At 50.5% G+C, this 25,572-nt stretch overlaps 1 protein-coding gene across 15 annotated transcripts in view; it reads right to left on the bottom strand.

Moving 5' to 3' along the window:
* NWD1 (NACHT and WD repeat domain containing 1) overlaps positions 1-23,989 on the bottom strand; it is a 62,461-nt gene extending 38,472 nt beyond the window's left edge. For 7 of the 15 annotated variants that reach the window (XR_008425120.1, XR_006655503.2, XR_006655502.2 and 4 more), the window contains exons 1-5: positions 19,031-19,605; positions 16,605-16,690; positions 14,442-14,558; positions 8,937-9,234; positions 5,409-6,681 (exon numbers count right to left, since the gene is read on the bottom strand). Coding sequence is in view for 11 of the 15 variants with exons in the window: in XM_045195788.2 (XP_045051723.2) it covers positions 5,409-6,681; positions 8,937-9,234; positions 14,442-14,558; positions 16,605-16,690; positions 19,031-19,148 (1,892 nt within the window). In the remaining 4 variants the exon portion in view is untranslated. Of the gene's footprint in view, positions 1-5,408; positions 6,682-8,936; positions 9,235-14,441; positions 14,559-15,569; positions 15,646-15,738; positions 15,774-16,604; positions 16,694-19,030; positions 19,606-23,597 lie in introns of those variants that run through there. The other 8 variants (XR_008425119.2, XM_045195783.3, XM_053911015.2 and 5 more) reach the window with 6 other exon arrangements.
* Positions 23,990-25,572: the final 1,583 nt, after the last annotated feature.

Below are 25,572 nucleotides of genomic sequence, written 5' to 3'. Positions count from 1 at the left end.
GCAGCATGGGCCCTCCTGGGATGCGGAACATCAGAGCTCGTTTCAGAGCGGGGAGAGAGGGAGGCGGCTTCTGTTTTTGCCTCACTGGGCAGGAACGCCTCCTGTGGATTTTTTTTTAATTCTCTGATGTTGAGCAAAGTCCTCATTTTGATCAAGACACTTGCCACATTCTTCACACATATACAGAATACCCGCTCACGTAGAATTTTCTGATGGATGACAATGGGTCTCAACATCAGAGAGAGAGAGAAAGAGAGAGAGAGAGAGCGCAGACAGGGTCTCAGGCTAAGGCAGACTTCCTCACACTCGGTACTACTGACATTTGGGGCCCCATCATTCTCTGTGGGGTGTCCTGTGCACTGAGCAGCATCCCTGGTCTCCACCCATTAGATGTCAGTAGCTCCCCCCCCACCCCGCCCCATTATGACAACCAAAATGTCTCCAGACACCACCAAGTGTTCCCGGGGGTGGGGCTGGGTAGAATCTCCCCGGGTGAGAACCCCTGGCCCAGCAGAGCTCCGATCTGCTCCGAGAGGCGGACCATCAGCCATCACAGCCACTCCGTCTGTAAACACAATGTGTTTTCATGGGACTGGAGGTGAAACACCTCCCCACAGCCACCATCCTTCCACTGCCCTCCCCACCTGGTGTGTGTGTGGGGGTCCTACACGCTGTGAAGCCCCTGTGTTACTAATTGGACCAAGCATGGGGCCAAAAAGGCCAATTGATTTCTGTCTCCTCGGATTTCTCAATGGCGACTCAAGAAGGAGCCAGGACGGTAGCCTCAGGCCCCTAAAATGGGAGCGCGTGATGCCAACAGAAGCTTGAGGCCAGCTGAACTGAGGAGGAAAAGGAAGAGTCTAGAACAAAAGCTGATGCGCAGAGAGGATCCAGAGGGAAGAGGGGGTGAGAAACTGCCCTGATTCTTGTGGCTTGCCGGTTTCCATGACAACCCAGCTTCCTCCACATAGCATCAGAGTGCCCTGATGGCCCAACCCCTTTATTCTGGAACATTCCCCAGTCTAGCTTTGTAGAGCTCAGGCCAGTCCCCTATTTGGGGCATCTGTGGCAAAATCTGGAGTATGTTCCCCTGGAGCTGGATACGGGGTGGTCCTGGCTTCCTGAGCTTCTCACGTGGCTGTGGCATGAAGCCCTTATTTCTTGTGTGTTAGTATGAGTGGGATCCTGTTCCCAGCAAACCAACCAGCCAGCCAATCAACCAACCAACAAAAAGCCCCTTCACTGGTCCCCGCCCATCTTGCTTGATCCGTGGTGAAAGACAAAAGTCAGAAAGAGGAAAACTGCCCCCAAACTGAGAAGAGCCGAAATTGCATTGTGAAGTACTTCTGATTATGGGCTCCGGAGCTCCTGATTATGGGCTGTTTTTTATGAAGGTAAAGCTCGATTGCCTGGTGTGTTGCTAATTGGTCTCCATCTCCCTCCCGGGGCGGGAGCTCGGCTGCTGGGTGTCTGATGAACACACTCCTCTCTCCTGCTCATTATTTCTGACTCACTGTCCACACTTGGCATCTCTGGGCCTCCTGACCCTCCCGATCCAGGTTCATCGGGGTTTGCAGCCCCAAAACTTTCTCTGAGCTGAGCGACCTCATTTCAGCCTTCATTCCTTAAACTCCATAAACACCCTGGACCTGGATTTTCCTGCCAGTGTTGCTGACTCCCATGCTGCAAGCCTGAAATTATTAGATGTAGACACAGGCTTGCAGTTGCTTCTTCAGAGAAGTATCAGAGAAGTTTTAAGGAGATTTTTTTCCTGAGCTCTCCCCACGTGTTGTTTAATCATTACAAAGGGGAACATTGCAAACTTACAGTGGGAAAAAATAGGTGCCGGGCCTCACTCAGGTGTAACCTGGAGGGGATCTCCAGGAGATGTCAGACCATACCAGGAGGCTGGAACTCCAGTCTCCTCTCCCCCCAACCCCGGGCTGTGCTCCCCCGGCCAGCAGCGTGGGTGGGAAAAACCCTGTGACCCAGGCCCCACCCCAGACCCGCTGGGCCAGGGTCATTATTCAAAAACAGGACAAGGATAAATACATCCATTAAAAATTGAGAATGTGGCCCTGGCTGGTGTGGCTCTGTGGATTGAAAACCAACCTGTGACCTGAAAGGTCACAGGTTCGATTCCCAGTCAAGGCACATACCTGGGATGTGGGCCAGGTCCCCTGATGGGCGTGTGCAAGAGGCAACCTGGTGGATGTATCTTTCACACAACAATGTTTTTCTCCCTCCCTTTCTCCCTCCCTTCCCCTCTCTCTAAAAATAAATAAATAAAATTTTTAAAGGAATGTATCCCATACTGTTCAAAAGTACAAAGACAGGGAGCAGAATGTTCCAGATTATAGGAGACCAAAGAGATGACAACTAAATGCAATGTGTGATCCTAAATTGGCAGCTATAAAACACTTGCAAGTTTTGACTATAAACTGTGTGTTAAAAATATTATTGTGTTGGTGATATATTTCCTGAGTTTTATAATTATCCTGTGACAATATGTGGTTCTGATTGTCCTTGTATTTTGAAAACATCTGACATATTTAAAGGTACCGAGGAGCCCAACCTGGTGCGGCTCAGCGGCTTAAGCTCTGGCCTGCAAACCAAAGGGTCGCTGGTTCAATTCCCAGTCAGGGCACATGCCTGGGTTGCAGGACAGGTCCCATGGCACGTGAGGCAACCACACATTGATGTTTCTCCCCCTCTCTCTAAAAATAAAATAAGTAAATAAAATCTTTAAAAATCTTTAATATAAAAAAATAAAATAAATCTTAAAAAAATAAAGAGGAGTGACGCCTGTCATGAATTCTCCTGGTTGAGGGAAAATTGTGTGTGTGCGTGTGTGTGTGTAAATAGACAGATATAGAGACAGAGATCAGATAGACAGATATCTAAAAAGAACAAAGAAAGATAGAATGATAGATAAATAGAAAGAAGGATTATAAATAAAAGAAAAATAGCTAGCTACTTGGAGAAAAATAAATGATAGATCAGTAGGAAAATAGAAAGAAAGAAAAATGACATAGGAAAATAGAAGGAGGGAATGAAGGAAAAAAATTGGTAAGTAAAAAGAGAGAGGGAGAGACAAAGCTAATGTGGCAGCAGTTCTCAACTGCAGCCTGTTCCACCTGCCAGGGACACTTGGCACCTGAGACAGTGTTGACTGCCCTGGTGGGGATGGGCGCCACTGGTACCCTGTGGGCGGGGCCAGGGAGGCTGTTTCCGCCCACACATTGCGAAGAATGGTCTGGCCCCACTGTCAGCAGTCCCTCGGCTGAGAAAACCTGATAGTGGAATTCTTTGCACTATTTTTGCACTATGGGACTTCTTCCAACAGTCTATAATTTGAAAGTATTTCAAAGTAAACATTTTATAAAGAAATATTTCTGTTTCCATAGAGACATCAAAGGAAGGAAGGGAGGATGGAGATGGGGTCTGCTTTGGAGGTGATGAAATGTTCTAGAGATGGATCATGGCTGTCAACACTGGGAATGTAAAAAATGTCACTGGAATGTACACTTTAAAAAAGTGAACTTTGTGAGCCCTGGCTGGGTAGCTCCGCTGGTTAGAGCATCCTCCTGATATGCCAAGGTTGCAGGTTTGATCCCCAGTCCAGGCCCATACTTGTAAAAGCAGCAACCAATGAATGCATAAGTAAGTGGAACAACATATCAGTGTTTCTCTCTTCTTTCCTCTCTCTCTCTCCAATAAATAAATAAAAGAGTGAACTTTATGATCCATGAATTGTTGTGGGTTGAATAGTGTTTCCCCAAATTAACATCCACCTTTAACATCCACCTGGAACCCGTGCATGTGACCTTATTTGAAAACAATCTTTGGGGAAGTAATGAAGTTAAAATGAGGTCATCCTGGATTACGACGACCCTAATCCAAAGAGTGGTGTCCTTATAAGAAGAAGGAAATTCAGACGGAGAGACGCACACAGGAAGAGGCCAGGAGATGACAGAGGCAGAGATCAGAGGGCTGTGTTTACGAGCTAAGGGACACGGAGAAAAGCCTAGCCCACAGTGTCCTCTCGCACCTGAGCGTGGCCCTGCTGACACCTTGATTTCAGCCTTCCGGATGCCAGCACTGTGGGAGAATGGATTTCTCTTGTTCTGGACCAGCCCCTCTGTTTGGGGTTGGTTACAGCAGCCCCAGGAGATGACTGCGTGCCTTATATCTCAATCTTAAAAAGAGTTAAAAGGGAACCCTCGTGCACTGTTGCTGGGATTGCAAACTGGTACAGCCACTATGGGAAACAGTATGGAGGTTCCTCAAAAAAATAAAAAATAAAGCTGCCACATGGACCCAACAATTCCACCTCCAGGTATTTACCCAAAGAAATTCAACACACTAATTCAAAAAAACATATGTGCCCTGTGTTCACTGCCGTTATTTAAATCAATAGGCAAGGTATGGAAGCGACCCAACGTCCATCCGTGAATGAGTAAATAAAGAAGACAGACACGTGCAACGGAAGATTACTCAGCCACAGAAAGAATGGAGCCCTGCCATGTGCGACGACCTGGATGGATCAGGAAGCGAGTGCACTAAATGAAGTAAGCCAGCGAACGGCAAAGGCTGCACAGTTTGACTTACAGGTGAAACCCAAACCCCAGAACAGCCCAGAAACAGACCCACAGCCACAGAGGACAAGCTGACGGGTGCCAAAGGGGGGGAGGATGGGAAATGGCTGGAAGAGAAAAAAATATATGATCTAGAACAAGGTTATACTGAACATAATGTAACTACAGTAATAATAGAGGTCAAATTAATATTATAAACTTAATAGACTCCCTCAGGTCTGTGAAAGGTTTTCACTTGATGTTTTCTGAGAATTTCCTCTTTGGTTTTCAAAAAGCTAAAAATAATTTTATGTGTAAAAAATAAGGCAGAAATGTATAAAGGGCCCATGGACGGGGACAACGGTGGGGAGGACTGAATGCGGGAGGTGGGGCATGGGCAGGGCAGGGAGAGTAATAGGGGGACAATGGGGACAACTGTAATTGAACAACAATAAAAATTTAAAAAAGAATAAGGCAGGAAGTACTTTTCCAAAAAATGCATTGCAACCAATGCTTCTCAGTAACATACATTAAAATGTATGAGTCGTATGTTAGATTGCAACTTAGCACATTGAGTCATTTGTTTTTAAGAGGTGGGTTTTGTGTAGCCTGTTCTGTATTTTTCTTGTACATGAGCTCTGTTTGGTAGCATAAAAACTAAAATTAATCCAGAATTTTAAAAAAATGAGTCAGCCCTGGCCCAGTGGCTCAGTTGGTTGGAGCATTGAGATGTTTTTTCCTCTCTCCCCTTTCCTTTCCTCTAAAACCAATGAATATATCCTCAGGTGAGGATCATAAATAATAATAATAATAATAAAAACAGAGACTTACCGGGAAGACACGATGTAGCCCAGCACCCGGGACACCAGGGGCCCCCCGTGGGTCTGCTCCAGACGCGCACACAGCTGGTGCATCACCTCCGTAGCTGTGGAGGCCAGAGGGGTGGGCACAGTGAAGGAGGCCCATTTCCGGGCCTCCTCGAAGGCCAGCCTCAGCTGCCCCGGGTGCCCGCAGTCCGGGAGGCTGGCCCAGAGCAGATCCCTCTGCCCTGGGCTCAGGGTCCTGCCGGAGGCCGCCAGCAGGAGCTGGATCATCTCTTGCCCTTGGCTGCTGGAGAGGGGTTTCACCTCCCAGTAGGACTCTGGGTCCATGAGAGTCTGCCGCACTGTGTCTAAAACTCCCCGCTGCCCTGAGCAGGCCGAGAGGATGAGGTGGACCCTCGGGGGACACTTGGGGGGCAGCCAGGGGACCCTCCGCGCACGGTGGATGGAGTCCACGTCATCCACGGAGTCTAGCAGGATCACAAGGGACTCGAAGTTTCGGCTGGAGACAGTGTGCAGGAGGGTGTGGAAAAAATGGACCACCCTGCTGTGGGCCTCTAGGACCTGCGAAGGAGGCAGGGGCAGCCCATAGGCCAGGCACACCTGGAAGCAGATGCCCTGGAGCAGGCTATGGGCATCGCAGCTCATCTGCGATGTCCCCAGAAGCCGCAGGACAGTCACCGTCTTGCGGCCCAGCAGCCCTGGCATTTGCTCGGCCAGTTTGCACATCAGAGCCGTCTTTCCGATGCCTGGGGGTCCGAAAAGCACCAGGGGCGTGTGGGGGTGGCTGTCATTCTGCCGGAGTCGCTGTCCCACCTGGGCCAGGAGCTCTTGGTGCCCGCAGAAGGTCCTGGTGGCCTCGGCACTCAGTCCCAGGTGGTGGCGAATCTCCTGGTAGAGCCATGCCAGTTCCTGCCTGCCTGCCTCCAGCTCCCGGAGGCGCTCGAGGACCTGGTGGTTAGCCCTGGCCACAAACTGCTCTCCTAGCTCCTTCAGGTACCGGGCGTGAGACTTATTTTTGGGGTTCACGAGGTCACGGCTCCATGGCAGGTGGTGGGCCTTGAGGACTCCGGGCTGCATGTCAGCAATGCGCCCCTTGAGGCTGCTGAGAAGGTTCTGGGCATCTGTGTCCAGGCAGCCGTCTGCGAGCCGGTCCACCATCTTTAGGGCACAGTCTTCCAGGATGTGTTTGTTAAGGTCTTGGATCTCTCTCAAGAAGACAGTGGCCCCCTGGTCCCCATCTGTCAGGCTCAGCAGGCCCCGTTCTATCTCCCACTCGATGGCTGAAAAGCGGAGGGGATGGGAAGAGAGTGTGGTCATTGCGTCATCAGCTGGCCTGAGTAGCAGCACTTGGGAGACACATTAGGGATTGGGGATATTGGTTCCGAAGCTCAGCATGTGCCTGAGTGACATGTCATAGCCATAGACAACATGCAACCGAATATTCTCGAGTATGTTTCAGTAAAACTTTATTTACAAAAACAAAAGGCGGGCTAGATTTGGCCCTTGGGCCATTGTTTGCCACACCCTGGTCCCGGAGCTGTAGCGGCTGCCCTGAGGACCCGTATTTTTCTGGACCAAAGGCCCACACTGACTTCTTGGAGGCTGTTGTTTGGAAATAGTGGTCAGACCCAAGAAGTTGTTTCTGAAGCTGCCTTGCATTTTGCAGAGGCTTCTAGCTCTCCGCAGCTGAGTGGGCCAGGCCCTGAGAGACAGGACTTAAGTCTCTGAGCCAAAGACAAGAGCCACACAAAAGTCCTCTTTGGAGTGACCCCACACCCACCTCAGTCCTGTATATGCAGGTCAGAGGGATGAGGGCAACTCACAGTCCCAAAATGCGATCCTTCCTGGACACATTTCAGCATGAACCAATCCAAGACCACCTTTGAGCTGTGTGACCTTGCGCAAATCTTTCTGAATCTGTTCCTCTCCCGCAACATGGATATACCCGTCCGACCCTGAAGGGCTGTTATGAGGATTTTCTATGATCTAAGGCTGGTGGAAAGCTGAGCACGCTACGCTACAGGAACAAAGCCAACCTCAAAAGATTACAGACTGTGCAATTCCTTCTTCTATACCATGTTGAAATAGAATTATAGAGATTAGTGGTTGCTAGGAGCCGGGGGTGGCAGCAAGGGGTGAGTGAGCCTCTAAAGGAGAGAACAGCCCCATGAATTGACTGTCGTGGTTCCTCAAAGGGACGCAGGCGATAAAATTGCACAGGATGAAATCCACCTGCGCATGTGCGCGCCCACACGACTGTGGGCCTGTGACAGAGGTGCTCTCTCTGGGTGGTGACAACGTCCACTTCTTGGCTGTCATACTGGGCTCTAGTTTTGCAAGCTGTTACCTTTGGGGGAAGCTGGGTAAATGATTACAAAATTTTGTTGGTGGTCACAAAATAGTGACCAGGATGCAAAGTGCATAGGGAATATATACAGTCAGTAATATTGTAATAACTATGCACAGTGCCAGCTGGGCACTGGACTTACCAGGGGAGCACTCTGTAAATTATATAAATGTCTAACCACTGTGCTGTACACCTGCAACTAATATAAAATAATACCGAATGTCAAAATAACAAATACAAAGCAGATCCCCAGGCTCGTGCTTGCTCTCGCTCTTGCTCTCTCCTCCCCCCCACACCTTGCTGTGAGCCCCCGTCATGCCTTGTCCACTCCACGGCCTGTAGGCAATAAATTCTTTTTTCTTTAAAAATAAAAATAATAAAAAGGATACATGGAACCTCTTCCTACTAATTTTCAAAAGAATTTATTTATTTATTTTTAAAGAGAAGGGAAGGGAGGCAGAAAGAGAGGGAAAGAAATATCGATGCAAGAGAGAAACATCGGTTGACTGCCCCTTGCACACCCCCAACCATGGACTGAACCTGCGACCCAGGCATGTGTCCCAGCCCGGAATTGAACTGGCGACCTTTCGTTTTGCAGGACAAAGCCCAACCGACTGAACCACACTGGTCAGGACCTCTTCCTAATTTTTTGCAACTTCCTGTGAATCTCTATTTCAAAATAAAAACTTTTTTAAAAAGAAAGCAAGGTACCTGGACAGTAACGTGCCCTGCAAGGCCATTGCTGACATGCATTGTGCTTCCTGCTACTTTCAAGGAGTTCCTATGTGTTCTTTCAGGTGGGACTTCTTAAGGGGTTAATTTAGGCATTGCTGGTTAGAGCTCAAATGACGTCATGGATGAGACACGACCCTTTAAACCCCACAGTGGCTCTATGACTTACTAATTCTGACTAGTCCCTTTTTACAGATGAGAAAACTGAGGCTCCAAGCCTGCACAGGTCAGTACAGCTGGACAGGGGCCAGGCTGAGCTATAAATCCAGCCCCATCCCGAAGCACAGACCCTAGACACTGATTATGGCCTTGATGGCAGATGTGCCATGAAAGCGATTAGCTAGGCAGGCTTGGCATTTAGAGAAACGCAGACCATGGCTTTTGGACAACACTCAGTGTGTTTTCTGAACACGTGGGCGTTTCCCACAGACCCCGAGGGCAGTCCCACTACCTCACCTGACCGGTGGTAGCGATGCCACTGCTCCTGGGTGATAAGGCCCAGCCTCCTGGCTTCCTGGGCTCCACAGCGCAGCACAGAGGTCAGGGTGGCCTCCTCGGGCCCCTGGGTCTCCCTGGTACCTGGGGCCTGCAGCACGTAGATGGGGGGCACGGCGTTCTTGTCTCTCTGGAAATGGTGAGCCACCAGCTCCAGGTCACCTGGCCTGCTGGTCAGCTGAGCCTTCAGGGCCTCCCACTCCTTCTCCTCGATTAGCGTGGGGACCGGACAGGGGCCGTATTGGTCCCCTAGGAGGGCCTGGCAGAGTGAGGGTAGAAAGAGAGGCACAGGTTCCGATCTCAGCTCTGGCACTTAGCTCTACGACCCCTGCCTGGTGAGGCACGCAGAGCTCCTAAAAATGGGTCTGGCTGTAGTGCCAGGCAATGATTGCATGAACAAGTGCAGGCAGAGACAGCACCTGCGTGTGGACGCACCTGAGGTCATGGGGCATGAGGCAGGTAAATTTGGAATCTGATCGAGTACCAAGCATCACAGAACCTTTTGCTTGGGAAACGCTCTGTGGTAGTTGAATAGTGGCCCCCCACAAAGACATCTGGTCTGCTCCCTGGACCCTGTGAATGTACCTTTAATCAAAATAAGGTTGTAATGGTTACTTTTATGTGTCAACGTGGTTGAACTAAGGGACGCCCAGAGAGCCGGTCACGCATGATTTCTGGGTGTGCCTGTGAGGGCATCTCTGGAAGAGATGAGCATCTGAGCTGGTGGGCTGAGTAAACAAACGGCCCTCCCCAGTACAGGTGGGCCGCATCCAGTCCATCACAGGCCGCCAGAACAAAAAGAAGGAGGAAGGGAGAATTTCCTCTCTGCTTGAGCTGAGCTATCTGTTGTTGGACATCCGGGTCTCGGGTTTTCAGACTCAGATGGGATTTACACCATCAGCCCCCGCTCCCCGCCTCAGGCTGAATTATACCACCAGCTTTCCTGGGCTCCCGCTTATTGACAGCCTGCGATGGGGCTTCTCAGCCTCCAGAACTGTATGAGCCAATTCCTATAACAAACATCTTCTCTATATCTACCTGTCTATCTATCTGTCTATCTATCCCATTGGTTTTCTTTGTCTGACCCCTGACTACGACCAGGGGCTCGGCCTCCGTGATTCAGTTAATGCTCTTGAGCTGGGGAGAGTACCCTGGATTATCCAGATGAGCCCAAAATGCACTCCTGAGTGAGAGTCCTTAGTAGGAGACAGGCAGAGGGAGGTGTGACACAAAGGAAAGAGGAGAAGATGATAGAACAGCAAAGCTGGAGATGGGAGTGACACAGCCACAGCCAAGGATGCGTGGAGCCCCTAAAGTGGGCCGAGACAAGGAGAAGTTCTCCCTGAGAAATACAGGCAGGGCCACGCTCCTGCCGACACCTTGATTTCAGACTTCTGGTCTCCAGGCTACAAGAGAATAAATTCTGTTGCTTTAAGCCACGTGGTTTGTGGTCATTTATTGCAGCAGCCCCAGAACATGAGTACTGCCCTTCATTGTATGTAAAACTGGGGCCCCTCGTAGGTAGGCACTGGGTTGTCCCAGGAATACACCTGGGACAAGAGCTACAGCCCATTGGCTCTGTCCAAATCTCATGCTATGTGGTGGCCCTGGGGACAGACTCTCTCCAACAGCAGCCAGGGAGCAGGGCCCAATGAGTGGGAGGTAAAGGTAGGTCTCAAAAGTGCAGGAAGACCCCACTGGTGTAGCTCAGTGGATTGAGTGCTGGCCTGCAAACCAAAGGATTGCTGGTTCAATTCCCAGTCAGGGCACATGCCTGGGTTATGGGCCAGGTCCCCAGTAGGGGGCATGCAACAGGCAACCACACATTCATGCTTCTTCTCCCTTTTTCTCCCTCCTTCCTTCCCCTCTCTCTAAAAATAAATAAGGAAAATATTTTTTAAAAAGTACAGGAAGGATCCTATCTTTATTCATAATTTTGATATTTCATCCCTCATGGATTTTTTGGATCAATTTTGATTTAAAAAAAACACATTGCATTAAAATATTTATCTTGATAACTAAGATTTGTGGCACCCCTTTAAATTTTGTGCTGGGGACCAGGGCCTCACTCTCCTCCCGGCCCCTCCAGGCAGCATTAGAACTGCTGCACGCTTCAGAAAACCCTAAGTCCTGCTCCCGCCTTGTTAGATGTAGAAACTAAGGCCCAAGGAAGGTGCCAAATGGAAATGATGTGAGGTCAGGGGCTTGAAAGCGCTGACTAGGGAGGTGGGGGGCAACTAGAGGTTCCCAGTGTGGAACCTCTGAGCTCTGAGCACAGTCATTCCCCAAATGTGTATTGAGCAAACCCATGATAGCTGCTCAATAATATTGATGGCAGTGACCAACACGGTCTTGGTCCTTGCCTTCCTGGACCTTGGAGTCCTAACAGGAGAGTCAGGCATGAACCTGAGAATGGCCCCATGTCAAAGTGCAGCTGACCTGGCGCTAGAAGGAAAGGATAAACATGGGTCACACAGGGGCTGTGGAATCAGGAAAGTTCCCCTGAGGAAGTGAGGGTTGAAGTGCAGAATAAGATATGAGAAGACTGCACTGGGCAGAGAGCCTGGCAAGCAGTGAGAACAGCATGTGCAAAGTCCCTGTGGCAGGAAGGGCAGGCGTGTGCAAGCAGAGGAAACAGCATGTTCCAGTGCAGAAAAGCCAGGGGACTGAACACCAACAAGGAGGGAGCAGTGGAGGGAGAAAAGGATATGCTGTGGGTGAGATTTTGTAGGGTATGGTGAGGCCCAAATATTTTGGTCCTAGTGCTGAGAACACTAGGAGGCCCTCTCTCTGCCCCAACATGTTCAGAGAAAGTGCAAGCTGCAATGCAAGAGAATTAGGCCTAGGACATGGGCCCCAAAGTCTTGAGTGTCCTCATAAAATAGAAGCAAGTGCCCCCTCCCCCTTCACTGAATTGTTCCAGACTATTCCAGGGTGTGCACCCAGGAGACTTGAGTAAATGGAATCTGTGATGACTGGAGGTTGAAGAGGATGCTGTTTTTCTGGGGCCTTCCCAGCAGCAAGAACCTTGGAGGAACAAGGAAGTTGAAAAAGGTGTCGCCAACCAGTCACAGAATAGAAATCTAATGAAGGAGACAAACAGTTAAAAAACACAAATAAAAACAGAAAAACTGCTCAGGTCTGGCAGACCAGAGCAAGGGGAGCAGGAAGGGCTGCAAAGGAGACCAAAGAGCCATCAGAGCCCCCGTGCGGGGCTCTGGTGCCAGGGGGACCCTGGGCCTTGAGGAGGAAGCCCCCAGGGAGAGATCCCCTGCCACGCCGCCTAATGACTTATTTACTAGAGAGGAGCCTCTCCAAGGACCCGGGCACAGCTCCAATTTTCATGGAAAGGACCCTACGTCAGAGCCACTGAAGGAGAATGAAGCCGTGACTCTCGGCGCCGGAGGGGAGATGCCTGGCACAGGAGAAGCAGGATGTGGGTAGATGTCACCCATCCACCTGCCCGAAGAGCCCTTCGAGAAGGACTGGCAAGGTCCCTGGGCTGATGGGGCCTGGGGGAAGCTGGAGACCATGCTCCATTCCCCACGTCGCCTGGAAGCTGCGCTGTGCTTTTTGCAGCCTGCGGTGTGGGTTGCAAAATTCAATTCCCCCTGGAGTTCTTTTTCTCCCCATCTCCCTTTTTCCTTTAAGAATTTTTCCTTTTCTTTTTTCCTTTGAAACTGAACAAAATGATCAATCATCAGGCTCATTTGGAAAACTGAGAAGATTAGGAAAAAATTATTTACGAGGGAGATATGCAAGTGGGAGCATAGAGCCTTCCAAATGCTAGGGTGTCTTTTAAAGCAACGACACCTAAGACAGAGATGTTCACGTGACACAAATTCCAATTACGAGGCGAAAGCGTCCTGGGGCTGGAAGGCGCAGCAAGAGGGCTGCAGCGAAAGCTGCTGCGTGGGTCACTTGGAAGTTGATCCTGAGAGTTCTCATCACAAGGAAAAAATAATCCTTTTCTTTTTTGTATCTATGCGAAAGGATGGACGTTAACTGAAGTTATTGTTGTAGTAATGATTTCACAGTATATGTAAGTGAAGCCATCATGCCGAAACCTTCAATGTACACAGGGCTGCAGGTCAGTTTTATCCCAGTAAGGCTGGGGACCAGGTACAGAGCCGAAGGCCGAACGCTGGCCCCGCTGCAGCGATAAAACAATCTACAATAAAGAAAGCTTCTTGCACACCCCGCCCAGACCTTGGTTTCTTTCAAAGCGGCCTAACCCCTCAGGCGGCACTTCCTGCACCACGGGAGTGTCCTCACCTGTGAAGCCCAGTGTGCGGGCTCCCTGCCATAGCGACTCGGGCAGTAGGACAACGAACGAAATTTTAATTCTGCCTGATTTTAACTGATTTAACTTTGAATCGCCACATGTGGTTCATGGCTACGGCACTGGGCCGGCAGTGCTATGGCAAACAGGTCCCACCTAGTTCTCTTTATTTCCTAGAAAAGAGCATTTATAATGGGACCACGCTCTCCTGCAGTCTACATTCTTATCCCCAGGAGAGGTTCAGAGGGTTTTTCTTTTTATTGGTAGCTGCTCAGAGCTTCTTTGTGATTAAGGTGTGTTGGGTAAAAATACTTTCTTGGATTTTCCCCCCTTTACGTTCTAGGAGAGGAAATAGCAAACTTTTTTCTATCAAGGGCCAGATGTCCAAATTTTCAACTTTCCAGTCTACACAGCCTCTGGCCCAGCTGCTCGGCTATAGAGGTGTTGCTAGAAAGCAGTCAAGGGCCATGGATACATAAGGAGCGTGGTTGCATGCTAATCAAGCTTTGTTTGTGTAAATAGGTAGTGGGCCAGTATAGCTCATAGGCTTCGTCCCATGAGCTATAGTTAGCTGACCCCTGCTCTGGGGTTGCAGACCCAAAATGTAATGCTTCTCAGATAGAGCTGGAACTTGCTGGTATAATAAATCAAAACTTGAACGTCGTCTGCTGATCATAGTCCAATCTGTTCATTGTGAGCTGGGGGTTGTTTTGGTGACAGAGGGGTAGTTGGGAGGGGAGGAAAGAAGACCTTGTAAACATTGGCCTCGCCTAGGATCGGAGGAGGTTTGCTCCTGGGGCAGGCTCCAGATGCGCCACAGAACCTGCTCCCAGCGCCATGGGGCATGTGGGAGAAACAAAAATCCCAGCCATAAAGTGGATGGGGTGGGAAAGCTGGGGGAAGGTCCAGGGACAATTCTAAAATCCCTTTGGACTTCAACACTCTGCTCTCCAATTTACCTGCTGCTTCCAACTTGGCTGCTGATGTCTGGATCTCAGCCAGCTCTGCAGAAAATGTGCTGGGAACGATTAGCAATGTCTGCCATGCACAGGCTATGGTGATTGGGTATGATGGCAGAAGTGCCACCCACCTCCCTCCACCCGTGGGTTTGGCTTGAAAGCAGGGGCCGTACCCTGGTACTGGAGGAGAAATAAGAGTGACCACATCCCTCCCAAGAGACTCACAACAAAAGCTGGCCCCAGGGATGTTTTCCGACACCGGTCGACCTCCTCCAGGCAGAGATCCGTGGTCATGTGGTCGGTGGCCTCGGTGTGCTGAATTCCCCACCGCAGATCAACCACCTGGAGATTACAAGTGTCGCTGGTCAGGAAGGGCCAGGATGGGTGACTTTTTCAATTCCCTTTGGCAAAGGCATAAAGTTTCTTTCACTAATTTTTGACAACCTCTCCCCAAATGGACATGTCTAGATTAAAAGAACTTGAATGAATCCTATAACCCCAGAGTAATCATGGGGAAAATATCAGGCAAATCTGGGTTGGGGGCATCCTGCAGGACACCAGGCCAGTCCTCCCCAACACTGCCAAGGTCATGAGCAGCAGGGAAGGACCAAGGAGCCGTCCCGGACTGGAAGAGACCAGGGAGGCGCGACTGCTAAAAGCACCTGGGGTTCCCTGGGCGGCGTTGTAGACCAGAGAGAACTGGGGTTCTCTGGTAGCACCAAGAGACTGGTTAATAATAACGCACCAGTGTCAATTTCTCAATTGTACAAATGCACCTGATAATGTGAGATGTTCACATTCGGGAAAAACTGGGTGTGGGTTATATGGGAACTCATGCGCTAGTTTCCTGTAAATCTGAGTTCCAAAATAACAGTTTACTTAAAAACATTAATCTGGCCGGGCAGCTCAGTTGGTTAGGGCATTGTCCCCATACACCAATGTTATGGGTTCAATCCTTGGTCAGGGCACATACAAGAAACAACCAATAAATAACTATATTAGTGAAACAACAAATTGATGTCTCTCTCCCTCTCTCTCTCTTAAATCAATCAATTAAAAAAAATTAAAAAATTTAAGACCTTGGTCATTTTCAAACTGTTTCTTTCAAAGCAAAGATATGTCCACATTTGTTTGCGGGGCTTTTTTTGCAAAGGGGTTTGTTTAGTTTGGCCAAAATCAGATGTGGCGAAGTCTCCTTGGCAACCGCACACTTATGGTCCATTTCTGCCTGCTAGCTGGAGGGGGGGCAGGCAGAATGGCTCAATCCAAGTAGCTAGGCTGACCCTGCGAAGGCAGGGATGAGGACAGGGCGGGGGTGGGAGGAGGGGGAACAGGGCTCAGAACAGTCCCTACCTCCCTAAATTCTCTTGCCCACGGGAAAGACGGTTCCCAGTGAACTACAGCGCAGGGTCAAAGGCCACAGTGCTGACTGGGACAGGAGGAAGAAGGGAGAAGGAAGGAGCGTCAGCCATCAACAGTCTTGGGCAAGACCTTTCCTCCCTCCAGACCACGGTGTCCCCACCTCTGAGCCGAGGCTGTTCACGGCACAGCCAGCACCTGTGTGGGCATTAAAAGGACGAGCGTGGGCATTTCATTAGTTCTCAGCATGGAGGGTTTCCTTTTCGGTGCCTCTGCCCCTGAGCTGTGTCTCACGTTCAATAGCAGGCAGAGTCGAATTTTCTGAGCAGTATATCCTGCTATTTTCTTAGTAATAGATCAGTGACGGTACATCTTCAGTCCAAGGACCTTCGAGGTGCTGAATTGCTGTCGTAAACGGCAAGCAGGCAGCATCCATGAAAGCAGAGACTCCAGAGACGGTTTGTCGGTTTCCACATCAAATGTGTGGGCAGTGACATCCCCACTGAGGCTGGTGTGAGACTCTGGAGCCAATGACGACTGTGCCCAGCAGGCACACCATCAGAGCTCCAGAAGAAGGTGCACCCCTCCTCAGAGCCCACCCTGCACATCCCACAGCCCTCTTAGACTCCCCTGAAGCCGCCCAGTGCAGGGAGGGCCAGGAGGGCAGGAGAAAACAACACAAAGAGTGACACGCCCAAGGAGCAGGGTCTCGGGGCGTCCACTCCCAGTACCGGGCCACGCCGCCTGTGCTGACCGCTGTGCCCACAGCCGTAACCCCTCCACCTGCCTTTCAAAGGGCTTTTCATCTCCCTGGCCCATTGCCAGAGCCTGGTACAGAATTTGCAGGGTCTGCTGCAAAAAGAAAATGTGGGTTTCTTGTTCAAACATCATCATGAATTTCAAGACTCGACAGGAAAGCAGTAAGCCCAGAGCACAGAGCCCCTGTGACGGACTGCCCGGCAGCACACCCTGGCTCCCGAGTTTCCAGGCAGAGGAAACTGAGGCCGTGAGGTGTAGGCAGGCGATTACCTCAAACATCAGGCCGTGCTTCTGGCAGAAGGTCTGCACTTCGGGGTACGCGGTGCTCTGCAGAGCTTCTCTCTCCGCATCCATGTCTGCAAGGGACAGCATGGAAGGTGTCAGACGGAAGAACCCAGAACTCTTCCCTGGTTCTGCTTTTCCCAAACATTTCTGTTTATTTATTTTATTAACATGATATTCTTTTTAGAGAGAGAGAGAGAAAGGGAGGGAGAGAGAGAGTGGGAGGAACATCAATTTTTTGTTCTGCTTATTTATGCATTCATTGGTTGCTTCTTGTATGTGCCCTGACAGGGGATCGAACCTGAACCATTGATGTATTGGGATGACTAACTGAGCGACCAGGCCAGGCCTGGCTCTGCTTTTAGCTTCATTTCTGCCTCCCTGCCGCCCCACCCCCTGTCCCGCCCCATCCAGACTGGGGCCCTTCAGGGTAAATTAAAAGATTCAAAAATGAGGTCAACCTAAGGACACCAACCACCTGGATAGCCTGGGCCTTTATCTTGTGTTAGCCCTAAAAATCCCACATCCCAGAAACCCTTTGCTCCCAGCTAACCTGGGTGGTTGGTTGCCCTGGGTTAGGGTTGCCAGATAAAATACAGGATGCTCATTACAATTTGCTTTTCAGATAAACAATGAATAACTTAATTGCATAAATCTATCCCATAGTATGTGGATAACTTTGCATTTGTAGTAAACCCTGTTCCATTTGCACGTCAGATAAGCAACAAATAATTTGTTAGCATAGGCTTGTCCTGTTCCCTGCGATGTTTGGATACTGACACGTATCTGACAAACGCAGTTCTGTTTGTGTGTGAGACACAGCAAGTAAGTTGTTAGCCTAAGTGTGTTCCATGCACTGTCTGGGATATACTTACAGAAAAGTGTATTTGTTGTCTATCTGAAATGGAATTTAACTGGACGCCCTGCTTTGTCATTAATGTTTCTTTAGGTTTGCTAATTTTTTGTTTTGTTTTGTTTTGCTGAATCTGGCAGCCCTACCCGGGGTAAACCTGGATTCTAAGACCTCCGCCACTGACTCCACTGTGGTGCCGAGTGTCAGGCTAGCCTCAGTCTCCCCCTCTGTAAAATGGGGCAGCATTCCCCAAAGTAATAAAAAAGAAAACCTCTTCTGGTCTCAGCCCTTACTGATTTCTCGGCGCTCAATGCAGGTGCTCAGTAAATGTTGGTAGAACCAGTGAATCTTACGAGTGAAGTACCTGGTGCAAGGTAGGTTCTGAAGATGCGTTTGTTCCCTCCACATGGTCGGGGGAGGTCATGTCAGCGTCCCTCACAGGACGCCCACGGCCACTGGGACAAAGAGCTGACCCGGATGCCAGGCTTGGACCTGTCCCTCCCCTCCTCCCTTCCCAGGCCTGTCTTATAAACCCTGCAGGTTATTTGCATTTGTCCACAAAACACTGACTAGGGAGTTTGTTTCAATCTAGACGCCACTTAGATCCAGGGCAGGGCAGCGAATGAGACACACATAAATAATGCAGTAAGCCCGAGCTGGCCCCTGCTGACATGGGAGAGCTGATGGCTAGATCTTCAGGAATTCGGTGAGCCAGTTATTGGCACAGCCGTTACAAAAAATTGAATGACCTGAATTTACAATGGAATACATTATAGCAAAAGCAAGATCACAAGTACCCAAAACTCATCACTCCCAAATCATTTTACCGTGCTTGGCCGTGAGCCCTGCCCTTGAGTTTGTTTACTGCGCTTGCTTCTGTATCAGGAAAAGATTGGAGGATGGTGGGCCGCCACGCGGCTCGGCCCCCGCTGTCTATGAAATCACACTGGCAGCTTGAAATTGACCGGGTGGGAGGACTTGCACCCCGGAAACTGGCAGGCAGTACAGATAAGGAGTTCTATGGCTTTTGTCTCTTTTCTTTAAAATTCTTGAAGAACAGGTTACTAAACACTGGCCAGCATGCCACTCTGTGTAGTTTTGCTGTGAGGTGCTTGCAGCCGGTTGGGAGGAGCCAGGAGTTAAACAAACACATAAATTGAGTATCTCCAGCTTTGGGGGCCTAGGGCTTCATGGGCTCCGGGGCCTGCTGGAGTCCAGTGGGACCACATGTGGGGGAGAAGAGCGTCACATGAGGTAACGTTAGGGAGGTGAGGGGTCAGTCATGCAGGGCCTTGTCCTGGAGGGAAGACGCTGGCACTTTCTCAGCCTGGTGCAGAGCGCGTGCATCAGAAATGTTAGTTGCAATTTCATTTGCCACTGACAGCAACTCTGTCAAGCCAGGCTCTCAGCCCGGATTATCAAAGAAGAGACAGAGGGTCTGAGGTGCTCCCTTTCCCCCGTTCCCACATGGGTCACCGGCAGGGAGGGTCTCCTAGAGCACACGGTGGGCCATGCTCATTGCTCCGGCTCCCCTGCCCCCAAGCCCTGCCCTGCCCCTTACCTGAGACTGTGGAGCTGATGAAGATGGCCACGCTGCTGGTTGGAGGTTCTGGGAGGGGGCCTGCCTGACCCTGGAGAAGCCGCCGGCGGGTGTCTGGGCTGAGGGGGCCCAGGCTCATGCTGCCCACCCACCTGGACGATCTTTCTCCGGGACAGAGCCTGATCTCAGACACCTCACACCAGTGGCTGGGTGGCCTTCCTGGGAAGCCAGCCAGGCAGGGCCCTCTGGAGTGAAGTGTCTGTTTCACCCTCCAAGGTCCCCTCAGTGACCTGCAGCCCTGTCCCCTCCAGTGTCCCTGAGGAGCAGAACCACCTGCTCCCCACTGCCCTGCTTGGCCTGCAAATGCTAATGGGTGGACATTGGATGGTGGCCTCCCCGCCGAGGTCCTGGATGTTGGCTCCTCAAGGCACTGGAGCCTGTTGCCCCTCAGCCAACAAGCTCCTCGCCCTAAGAGCTCAGCAGTCGCCACAGCAACTGCGGTTTCTTGGCACTTGGCACTGGGGCCCTGGGGCCAGCCAGCCTCTCGAACACCTGGGTCCCCTGGGGCTCCGTGAAAGCTGAGCTTGGGCCCAGGTGTGCAGAGGGAGGTGGTGGGATGCTGGGAGCCGTGCCCAGCCCTGGCAGGGCAAGCCAGAAGGACAAACATTTAGTGGAACTCCTCACCCCATCCTGCGCTCACCAGCCCCTCCAACGAGGTCCAGACACCACAGTACTATTTAAACCAGCAATTCCCAACTGGGGGCCATTCTTCTCCCCATGGGACACTTGCAATGCCTGGAGACACTTGGGTTGTCATGACTGGGGTGGGGGACTATGGGCATCTACTGGGTGGAGCCCAGGGACGTGCTGAACACCTTATGGTGCACAGGACAGCAACCATATCTGTCCCCAAATGTGAGCAGTGCGGGGAAATCGAGAAACCAGCTCCCAGTGAGCTCTTGTCAGATCTCCTTGCCCGTGGAGGCCTGGAGCCAGAGGCCAGCGCTCTCTGACAGAAGAGAGATTAGCAAGTCTCCAGGGGCAGTTAGCTGCGGCACACTGAGAGTGCTCTTTGAAATGAGCAGTAGTTCCACTTGCAACAACAAGGGTAGACCTTGAGGGCGTTATGCTAAGTGCAGTAAGTCAGATAGAAAAAGACAAATAATGGTCTGAGGTCACTTATCTGTAGAACCTAAAGAAGCCAAACACCTAAAAATAGAGAGCAGAAGGTGGTTACCAGGGACTGGAGGTGGGAAAAGGGGGACACTGATGGGAGGTCACAAAGGGCCAATTACGAGACGGATCAGTTGTGGAGATCCAACTTTCAGGACAGCGAGTGCAGTTAGCAATAGTGTATTATGTTACTGGACACTCGCTAAGAGAGTAGATCTTAAATGTTCTCACCGCAGAAAAGAAATGGTAATCGGGTGATGTGGTTGGGTGTTGGTTAACCTAGGGAGGTAACCGTTTTGTGATATGTAAGTGCCTCAAACCAACACGTTGTGCACTTTAAACTTACGCAATATTATATGTCGATTACATCGCAATAAAGCTGGGAAAATAATAAAAAATATGGGCTGCCTGACCAGGGAGAGACCTTCTCAGGATTAGACCTTATTGGAAGCGCCCTGAGATCTAAGTTCCACCCACGCGCCCATCACTGATAATAAACCACGGACAGAAGGGAGGTTCCGCCTCCACATCCGCCAGCCTGGTGGGAACGCCGGCTCCTCCTCCGCCTTCCAGGAGGATTCAAGCAAGTGGCTTCTCTCCCGGACGTCAGCTACATTGTCTGTGAAGTGGGGGTGGGAACCACTCAGGGGCGGGCTAGGGTGAGGAAAGCGAGGCACTCACCTCCAGTGCGACACGCGAGGACGCACAGTGTGCCTGGAAATCAAGATGAAAGCCAAAATGTCCGCGATGGATGAAACGCACCCAGGACATTTGGCAGAGAGAGAGAGAGGCGTGTACAGCCCCCACTTCACGTGCGGGCTCTCCATCAATAGTGCTTTTTCCTGCCTTTTCCTTCTCTGCCTCAACTTACCTTCCCTGCCTTGTTCCCTCAGCAAAGACCCTGCCGTTCAGGGGTCCGCAAGACCACCCTCACTTTCAGGGATTCGCTGGAAGGACTCACCGGATGCAGAAAAGCTGTCCTACTCACCATTATGGTTGCTGCAGGGGTTGGCTTGGGGCAGAGTTCGCGGCCTTGATTGGAAGGGAAACTTACTTTTCATTACACAGACGCTCCTCGAGTTACGAAGGTCAAACCCCAGCACACCCACTGTACACTGAAGCTATTTTAAGTCAGAAATGCACTTAATACCACACCGCACAGCACCTGCCGTCTGCGCTCCCGATAACGTGGTAGACTGGGGGCCGGCCCTGCCGCTGCGCCGCACCCGAGAGGGTTTCAGACCGTGTATCATTTCCCCGGGAAAAGATCAAAAATCAGAATTCAAAGTACGGTTTCTACTGCATGTGTATCACTTTCACACCATTGTAAAGTCGAAAATTTGTTAAGTCAAATCATTGTCAGTTAGGGGCCGTCTGCGTAAGATTTTTTTTCTTTTTTTTAAGAAAGAAAAACAGAAAATCACTCGAGGGTATGCTCATTGATTTTAGGGACAGAGAGAGGAAGAGAGAAAGAGAGAGAAAGAGAGAGAGAAACAGTGATGTGAGAAAAAAACATCGGTTGCTTCCTGAATGCCCCCTGACCTGGAATGGAACCTGCGGCCCAGGCATGTGCCCTGACCATGAATTGAACCCACAACCTTTCCGGGTGTAGGACGGCATTCCAATTACTTGAGCCACCCGGCCAGGGCGGAATAAGATTTTATACAACTTAATGTTGACCATTTAAAATATTTTATGTTCTTTTAAATGCTACTAACTAACAGAAAGGATGCATTTTTGGAAGTCTTTCAGAGCTCCAAAATGCCTCTTCTAAATAAAACAGCTACACTCGATGTTTCTTTGATATCCCCTTACATTTGTACATGTTTTATTGCTAAAACAGAGTTGGCTGAAAGGAGACCTTAAGTGTAAGATTATTCCAGCACTAGTACTATGAAAAAGATTAACAAGCAGATCCTGCTTGACATTGGGTAGTTAGTGAGGGCCTCTTGGAGAAAGTCACATACAAAAGATGCAGATTCAAATGAGCCAAGCCCTGGCCGCTGTGGCTCAGCTGGTCGGAGCATTGTCCCATAGACTAAAAGGTCGCAGGTTCTATTCCCAGTCAGGGCACATACCCTGGTCGGGGTGCATGCGAGAGGCAACCAATCCATGTTTCTCTCTCACATCAATGTTTCCCTCACTCTCTCTCTCCCTCCCTTCCCCAAGGGAAAGGGTGCATGGGGAGCGTCCAGGGAAGACCAAGTGTGAGCTTCCAGCTGTCCCCTCCCACTGGAGACATGTGGACAGTGTTAATTCTCACAGCAATGGTGTGTGACAACATGCGTGGTGTGCTGCCAGCCAGGGAAGCTCACCCAAGCCTCAGTGTCCAGGGCTTTAACTGGGTGTCAGTCGCACAGACACCGCGGACCTCCGGAGGCCCAATGCCCCTGTCATAAGCCACAGTGTTAGCACAGATTATCTGGCAAAGATGCTCTTATCAGTCAGGTCATTTCCAGGGCTTAAGGGACACTTCCCAGGAGGTGGGCAAAAGCCAAAGCGTTCACGGCAGGGTATGGACAGCCAGGCCTGCCGAGTTCGTCCGCCCCTGCACAGAGCGGTAAGTAAGTGCTGTGATGCAGAGTTGACTGTTACCACCTTATGGATGAGGAAACAGGTTCGGAGCCAGAACTTTCTCACCAGCCCAGAAGCACAGAGTCGGGGAGCAAATACTGGTCTCCCTCTCCTCCAGGGACCCCTAAAGCCAGCCTGGCCACCCAGTCACTTCTGGTTTAGCCACATCCTGCTGACCTCACCTAGGCCCCAGCTCTGGGCTCTAGTGTCTGCGTAGCCTTATCTTAACCCCTCTCCATCAGTCTCCAGACTTGGGATTTGCCTCCCTTGAAATCTCTGTTCCTTTTCCCATGTCCCTGGGTCCCCAGTATGCCCCTTGGATGTGACCCCCTTCCAGTGCATGGCCACGTTCCCTTGGTTACCACCATCTGATGTTCATAGGAGGAATAGAAGGTTTTAACCTTGATAATCACACTGGGCTTTCTTTCTGCTCCTCTGGCCCGGCCTTTTCCAGTCTCAGCATGACTGATGTTTGCAACTGGGTCATTCTAGGCAGTGAGGGCTGTCCTGTGTACTGGCTTCCACCCACTGGGTTCCAGGAGCAGCCCCCTGCCCCCAAGTTGTGACAGTCAAAACTATCTCCAGACATTGCCAACGTTTACGGGCCGGGGGGCGCAGAATAATGCCTGGTTAAGACCCCCTGGTCTAACGTAGCCAACTATTTTAACCTCAGCGCCTTTGCATGTGCCGTGAACGGCCCCTTCTTCGTCCTTCCATGCCTTTCACATTTCAGCTTAAACGCCACCTCCTGAGAGGCCCTCCTTTACCATCTCATGACTCAGTGACCTCCCAAGTCACTCTGACGCCATCACCCTATTTTAATTCTCTGCACGGTACTCACCATCAGCTGGTATTTCTTCTTTGCTTCTTTACTGGTTGTCTCTCCCACGAGAATGTGATTTCCACAAGTGAAGGACCTTGTCTGCCAAGGTTGGCATGCCTGGCACATAGTAGGTGCTCAGTAAATAGCTGTCACATCCACAAGCTCATTCACAACTATCCATGTTTCTCAGCTCCTGTTTGCCACTGCAGACAACTGAGCAGGCCTGGACTTCCCGGGGAAGGACTGAGGCCCCTTGCAGCAATTTCTTTCCTTGGGGGCCCCAGCCTCCCTCTCACTCCTGTTGGTGGTGGGAGGGCCAATTTAGAATCCTCTAGGGAGGTAGATTGAAGAAGAAAGTTTTCTGGGCTCAGGGCTGGCCGGAAGGCGAGCCCCCCTGCAATCCTGGTAACTTTTGTCTTACGTACTTCACAGGTCTCTCCCTGCCAATTCCCCCAGCAACCGGGATGAAAGAAATTGTGTGGTTCTCAGGCCCCAGCGTCCCGGCTTAGCTGGGCACTTAGCCAGACTCGGCAGTTAACTGTTGTGTGCCAGGCTAATGCAGCCAGCACAGCAGATGCCATTTGTTGAGGGTCCACGAGGTGCCAGCTGGTTGGCCTTTGGCACTGGCAGCCCACACACAGCCTGAGAGGCAGATGTTATGTTCCTGTACCATGGATGAAGAAATGAGGTCCAGGGAGATGAGACCCCTTATGTGGGCCACGCTGAATTCAAGTTTTCTCAGCAACCTCCTGGGCGGGAAAAGAATGAAATGCACGTGTACAGTGAGCCTAGCACCACTCCAGGGTCATGCACAAGGCCCACCAAATGTTGGCCGTGACTGATTTCCATCACTACCAGGCCCACTCAGCAAGTGGCAGAGTGGGGAGTCCACACCTCTAGTATCCGTGTTCCAGCAAGTGTTGATAAAATCTCAGTCTCTAGAGCGGGGTTTCCCACCCTGCTGACATTTGGGGCCGGACCATCCTCTGGGGGTGGAGCCATCCTGTGCACTGTAGGACCTTGAGCAGTGTCCAGGGATGGGGAACCTACCCCCACTAGATGCCAGTAGCACCACCACTCCCAACATTGCCGCCTGGGGAGGAGAGTCCCCACCCCCACCCCCTGGTTGAGAACCACTGCTCTATCATGTTATATAGCCATGTTACAATAATCATGTTTCAGGTGCAAATATAAATACTGCTTCTAATACTCCCAGTGACCGGGGGACTTCAGTTTGCTCCCTGGTTTATTGATAATGAAAATCAGCTGTAGAGAAATTCAATAATTTGCCCAATCTGAGCAGAGTCAAACCCATTTGTCAGCTACCTTGGAATATACGGGTATTAAAGAATCCTCGAGCCCCGGCCAGTGTGGCTCAGTGGACTGAGTGCTGGCTCTGCGAATCAAAGGGTCACCAACTCCATTCCCAGTCAGGGCACATGCCTGGGTTGCGGGCCAGGTCCTCAGTGGGGAGGCATGAGAGGAAACTACACATTGATGTTTCTCTCCCTTTCTTTCTCCCTCCCTTCCCCTCTCTCCAAAAATAAATAAATAAAATCTAAAAATAAATAACTCTTGACAAAGTTTTTAAAGTGTGATATGGCATTGTTAGGTTTTTAAAGAGTCTTTATCTTTTGGAGACACATAATAAAAAATATTTATAGAATGATAAGATTTCTAGAAAGACTGGGGTTTGCTTAGAAACAATAATCCCAGGTGGTGAGGAGGATGGGGTAAGGTTGGCTGGGGGTGATGGTGGTCAGGGCTGGGACTACTGGGGGCTCATTGTATGATTCTCCCTACTTTCATGTTTGAAATTCTCCTATTCTCTTTGGTGAAAGTGTAAAGTATTCCATCTGTGCGTTTAGAAAATAGTCATGAGTATTCTGTGTTGAGTAGGTGCTGAGGCTGAGGACAGGGGATTTCCGTACCTTACCTGCCATCCCGGAGCCCCAAATGTTATCATCCCCACGTTACCAAACAGAAATCCAGG

This window comes from Desmodus rotundus, chromosome 9 (genome assembly GCF_022682495.2).
Source record: "Desmodus rotundus isolate HL8 chromosome 9, HLdesRot8A.1, whole genome shotgun sequence".
Lineage (NCBI taxonomy): Eukaryota > Metazoa > Chordata > Mammalia > Chiroptera > Phyllostomidae > Desmodus > Desmodus rotundus.
Note: the sequence above shows the minus strand (reverse complement) of the source record. Positions and strands in the feature narration are given on the sequence as shown.